Source organism: Staurois parvus, unplaced genomic scaffold, assembly GCF_062004578.1.
Source record: "Staurois parvus isolate SC_StPar_1 unplaced genomic scaffold, SC_StPar_1.0 ptg000401l, whole genome shotgun sequence".
Classification (NCBI taxonomy): domain Eukaryota; kingdom Metazoa; phylum Chordata; class Amphibia; order Anura; family Ranidae; genus Staurois; species Staurois parvus.
Window position 1 is genome coordinate 4099807 of NW_028318197.1, and position 6000 is coordinate 4105806.

The 6000-nt window shown below is 37.6% G+C and overlaps 1 protein-coding gene across 1 annotated transcript in view; it reads left to right on the forward strand.

Annotated features, from left to right (window-relative positions):
- CFAP61 (cilia and flagella associated protein 61) overlaps positions 1-3288 on the forward strand; it is a 409554-nt gene extending 406266 nt beyond the window's left edge. The window contains exon 27 of the mRNA XM_089686524.1: positions 2522-3288. Within this exon, the coding sequence (XP_089542650.1) occupies positions 2522-2722 (201 nt within the window). The 3' untranslated portion in view covers positions 2723-3288. The remainder of the gene's footprint in view (positions 1-2521) is intronic.
- Positions 3289-6000: the final 2712 nt, after the last annotated feature.

Here is a 6000-nt window from a genome sequence, read left to right on the forward strand (position 1 = left end):
TAAGCACAACAAAAAAATAATTCCCCAGAAAATTATTACTTCAAATTCTTACCCCCAGCCCTTGCAGCTTATAACTCTCAATGCTGCTGGCTCCTGCTCTACCAGTGTTGCTTTCCTGAGCTCTTGATCTGCACAGAAAGGAGTTTACAGTGGATAGTGCAGTTTACAGCCAATCTGTGAAAACGCTGGAATGATTCAGATGTTCCTCAACCCCTTCCCCTTCCATGGTCCCTGATAGCCCAGAACCAATGAAAACTACTCCCCAGTGTTCAGCAACTTTGAGCAGTGCCCCTCATCATAGCTGTCAGAGCTTAGCCAGCTGTAGTCAAGTAAACAGCAGATGAGGAATCTCTTGGACACAGTGCAAGTCTCCGTAAAGAGGACCTGTCCTAAACAGAAATATTCCTTTTACTCTGGCCAATGTGGAGATACATGTGTGCGGGCAATCAGCATTTATTTATGAACATCCATTCTTGCTATATGAGTGGCTTCAGGGACTTTTACATTTTTTTTCTCTGAATTTATTTTCTTTTTTAAACAATGTTTTTCTTTTTTTCACTCAAATGTATTATTATAACAACATGGCTACTTCACACCCCTTTATGATTAAGTGCGGTGAAGTAGCCACGTTGTTATAATAATAAGGTTGAGTGAAAAAAAGAAAATAAATTCAGACAAAAAAAAATTTAAAAGTCCCTGAAGCCTCTCATATAGCAAGAATGGACGTTCATAAATAAACGCTGATTGCCCACACACATGTATCTCCACGTTGGCCAGAGTAAAAGGAATATTTCTCAAGCCATCATTTAAAGTTAATTCTTATGTTCCCTATGTAAGATTTGGGGTATAATAATTTTTCGTTGTTTTACAGACATACACGATTTTGTGTCTTGATACGCTTGGAATTTATTTACTCAACTAATCTTAATTTACAAAAACTGTAGATTACTTTGTTATTGTGAACAATAAAGTTAACTACTTCCAGACCGCCTGCCTTCAATGTATTGCGAACGAGCGGCCCATGCAAGCACAGCGACATACTGGTACAACACTGCCTACTTCCTGGTATATAGTGTGCACATGCGCACATACCCCCTTGCCGACACCCGCTGTGATTGTACACAGAAAGGGAGTACCACTCAGGTAAAACAATTAGTATCAAACCCCACACAGGTGCGGACCCTGGCTCGCCACCACGCCAACATGAAGGAAGAACAAAGGTATGGCCACACACTGGAGGTTTGATTAAAAAAATATGAAAAATATTTATTGGTCGGTCCATAAAAAGACACAATGCTGCATGGTGCTACATGTTCTGTGTCTTTTTATGGTCCAATAAATATTTTTGCAATAAATATTACCAATAAATATTTTTCATATTTTTTTAATCAAACCTCCGGTGTGCAGCCATACCTTTCTTCTTCCTTCATGTGATTGTACACAGCGGGAGTCTGTCAGCAGGTCCCGACCAATGATTCATGCCTGGGACCTACTGATCGACTGTGTCCAATCACAGCCCAGAGCCCTGTGTTGGAAATTAACACAGGGCTTTGTACAGAGGGAACGATCTCTCTGCAAAGCAGAGAAACAAAGAGATCTTTTAGTAAAAGCAACACATAATACACACATTACACATTGTTAGGCACACGTTCAACCCCTTCCCAGCCAGTGTAATTATTACAGTGACAGTGTATAGTATTATCAGTGATCACTGTATTAGAATCACTGGAGATGTCAGTGGTAGTTAGTCATTTCCCCTCAGGGTCAGTTAGTATCAGATTGCCTGCCGCACTATCACAGTCCTATTATATATCACTGATCACCGCCATTAGCAGTATAAAATAAATAAATAAAAATTCCTATATAAATCCCATAGTTTGTAGGTACTATAACTTTCATGCAAACCAATCAATATACACTTATTGGAATTTTTCTTTGACCAAAAACATGTAGCAGAATACATTTTGGCCACAATGTATTAAAAAATTAGATTTTTAAAGCATTTTTATTGGATATGTTTTATAGCAGAATGTAAAAAATATATTGTTTATATCACAAAAAAACAAAAACACAAAACAGTGGTGATCAAATACCACCAAAAGAAAGCTCTATTTGTGTGAAAAAATATATATAAATTTCATTTTGGTAAAGTGTTGCATGACTGTGCAATTACTAGTTAAAGTAGCGCAGTGCTAGATAACAACAAATGGCCTGGTCATGAAGGGGGTCAAACCTTCCAGAGCTTAAGTGGTTAAATTAAATGTATATATTCAGAAAACATAGATATGATAAACATTTGTGCAAATATTATTTAACATAAAAAAGGCAGCTTTTTTTCTACAGGTCTTCTGATTCATAAAGTATATGAAGTTTTAGTAGTTTTCCATACATTTTCAAGCAAATAAATGTACTTTTCTAGTATGTACTGTATGTGACAAATGTAAAAATTGGGCTGGCAGTGATAGAATTTTTGGGCTAGGCACTAATTTGTCCTTTCTAATAAATATTGTTCATTTTCTAGGTCCATGACCAGCTATCAATGAAGCAACTAGCTGAGAAAGTCACAGCAGATGAACTGAACCTTGCAGAAACCCCACACAAATATCTAAAGCGTATTCTTCAACAAAACGGCTATCAAAAGGACATTGAGAAAAAAGTCCTGAATTACCTTAATTACAACAGTAACCACCTGTCCATGTTTGCGATGCCTGGGATTGTTTAGTCTTCTGCTTCTTAGTAAACATGATTTTTCAGACTGTATCCACACAGGTCTTGTAAATGATTTATTACCATGCGGTTCTACATCGTGTCCTGCAGGGGGCAGTACCGCCCATTCTTCCTTGCCCATACAAACAGTGAAAAAAAAAAAAATCAATTAAACAAACATTAATAAAGATAATGTGTGTTTTCTTTCTGTCATATTGTGTAGTATTGTGTGGATGGTTCTGGTGTCCTTTTTCTAACTTCTCTGAAATTCAGAGGAAATGAGATGCATAAAATGAGCATACTCATGCTGGATGTATGCATGTGAATAAATAACAGATGTAAAGGGTAATTTGCAGTCATAAGAATTTTCCCACTTGAATGTTTTCTGATTGCTTCTAAGTTTAGAGTGTTTTGTAACACTTTAATATGTGATTGAAACTATGTATATCAGATGTGTATATATACAGTAAAAATATACTGAGTGTCCTTTATATATGAATTATACAAGAGGCCAGTGTGCCACAAAAGCTTGCACTACCATCTATTTAGTTCGCTAATAAATGGTATCATCCTTAATCCAAACATCTCCTTTGTCAATGGTCAGTACGGTACAACACTCTGCTGATGATATGATTTATAACTAACTAATGTCATCATAAGAAAATTATGAAAATAATATAGAAAATTATAATAGCAATAATAAACATTTCTAAATATAACACAAGTTCATTTCACATCAAAACTACTGTATATTTTTCAGTTACACATACAGGGCTTAGCCACCTGAATGGTAGGGCAGTTTTATTTTATTATTTTTGGGCAAAATTGCTTGTCAGCTTATCGCTGTCAAATGACTGAGTAGCAATGGAGGTTCATTGGTTCACAGTGTCAGACCCTCCAACCTCACCCACTACAGAGGGTTGAGAACACTCTGCTCGTGATCATCTCTTCCTTTCTGATTAGATCATGGGACATTTAAGCAAACCCTTCATAAGAGCTCACTGACTAAGTTCAGGTAATTGTAATCAGGAAGACAGAGAGAGGCTCAGAAGCAGAGTGTTCTGTAACTTATGTAGGGGGGTTCTGATGGAAGGTCTGCAGTCTATTCTCTGTTAATAGCGCTCTTGGAGTGGTTACAACAAGGACATCATGTATCTGAATACCTACGCTTCCATGGACTCCCCTACATAGGAACATCTATGTACACAAGAGGCTATTTACTTGCTAGACAGTATAAAGGTCATGATGCCATAAGACCCACTTCACTGGAATGTAGATCTACTATTAGTTGATCAGCACCTGCAGACTGTTCGATGACTGTATAAAATCAGGTTTTTGCTTTCTTTCTAGTGCAATTATTTTTATTGAGATTTTAACAGAGGTAAGAATAACTAGTACTGCGAGCCCAATTTGTAGAGCTACATGGTCACGGTTGTAGTACATAGAGTTTCTTCGACTTTATAGCAGTGCAATGTTTCATCGTTGAGGGAGACAATGGGGCACAACTAAAAAAGTAAGTTCACAGATTTATCAATTGGAATGGAGGTTAGGAAACTTGGGGAGGGTGTAGAAAGTAGGGAAAGGAGAGGGGTAGGGAAGTGAGGGGGCTCTGTGGTGCAGGGAGCCACTTAAAGCCACCTAGGGCTATCTGAAAAACAAGCAAATTAATTCAATGGTTCAGGAGGCGATGATCAAAGCCTGAGGGCAAGTAATGCTGAATCCATGTAGACCACATCTTCTCAAAGAGGGCCATTTTATCATCCAGTATGGCAAAAAGGAAATAAACAAATGACAGATTGCAAGAGAAAGCAGGACCAACCCCAAACAAATCTTCAAATACAGCATATTAATAGCAAAAAGATCCGGACCGAGCATGTAGGCCCTTTACAAAATAATCTAGAGTGGGTGACTGGGGACAAAGAGAAGGCAAATTTATTAAAAACTTTCTTAAGCTCTGTGTATACAAAGGAGCAAGGGGGAGCTCTTGTCCATAACGGGCATGGTATTGACACAGCCCCAGATGATCCACATTGGCTCACAATTGATATGATCCAAAAATATTTAGACAGAATAAAGGTGAATAAAGCACCTGGACCGGATGACATACACCCACGGGTCCTTAAAGAATTGAGTTCTGTCATTTCAAAGCCATTGTTTCTAATTTTTAGGGACTCTTTAATGACTAGCATAGTACCACTGGATTGGCGTAAGTCCAATGTGATGCCAATATTTAAAAAGGGGTCAAAATCTTTACCAAGTAATTATAGACCTGTTAGTTTAACTTCTATAGTTGTGAAGATACTGGAGAGTTTAATAAAAGACCACATAGATGAGTTCTTGCTCGAAAAAAAATATTTTAAGCAACAGACAGCATGGATTCATGAAAGACAGAAGTTGTTAAACAAATCTATTTCTTTTGAGGAGGTGAGCAAAACCTTGGACAGAGGGGTGGCTGTGGATGTGGTACACTCGGATTTTGCAAAAGCATTTGACACAGTTCCCCACACACAGCTACTGTGTAAGGTAAAGTCTACAGGCTTGGAAAAATCTGTATGTAAATGGATAGAAAACTGGCTAAAAGATCGTATTCAGAGAGTAGTGGTTAATGATTCATACTCTGAATGGTCTAGGGTTGTCGGTGGTGTACCCCAAGGTTCAGTTTAGGAACCCTTACTTTTTAATATATTTATAAACTATATAGGGTCTGGGATTATAAATACCATTTCAATCTTTGCAGATGACACCAAGCTGTGCAGTGGAATAACGTCCTTACAGGATGTCTCCAACTTTCAACTTTGGTTTATTTGGTTGCAGTAAAAATTAGTGCAATTTTAAAATTGAGAATGAGTGATTCCTTCTTGTCACTTGAGAAGTTGAACCGCCAGCGTTGCTGAAAAAGCATAGGGAAGAATAAAGTAGGGATACTATGCTGTTTCTTAGTGTGGGAATCATTTAGACATTTTGGCTTAAAACTGCTTTTTTATTCAGTTTTGTATAGAGTGGAGAATGGTGAGAACTTTTATAGGGTTTTTATTGCTGCCTGTGACTCCATTGGTAATTCCCCTCCTGTATAGTCACAGGAAAAGCAACAGAAGCAGAAACATTAATAGAAGAGATTTTTTTGTAGCAGGGTGGAGAGAGGTTGGCATCTAAGACCATACTAGGTTGATTCTCCTCATTTCATGTGAGTTCACCCTAATTGCAATAAAAAATAAACAGAAGTTCTAACCCTTCTCCACTTCATTTAAAGCAAAAGAATTGGACCTGAATAAAAAAAAATACTTTTGACCGACC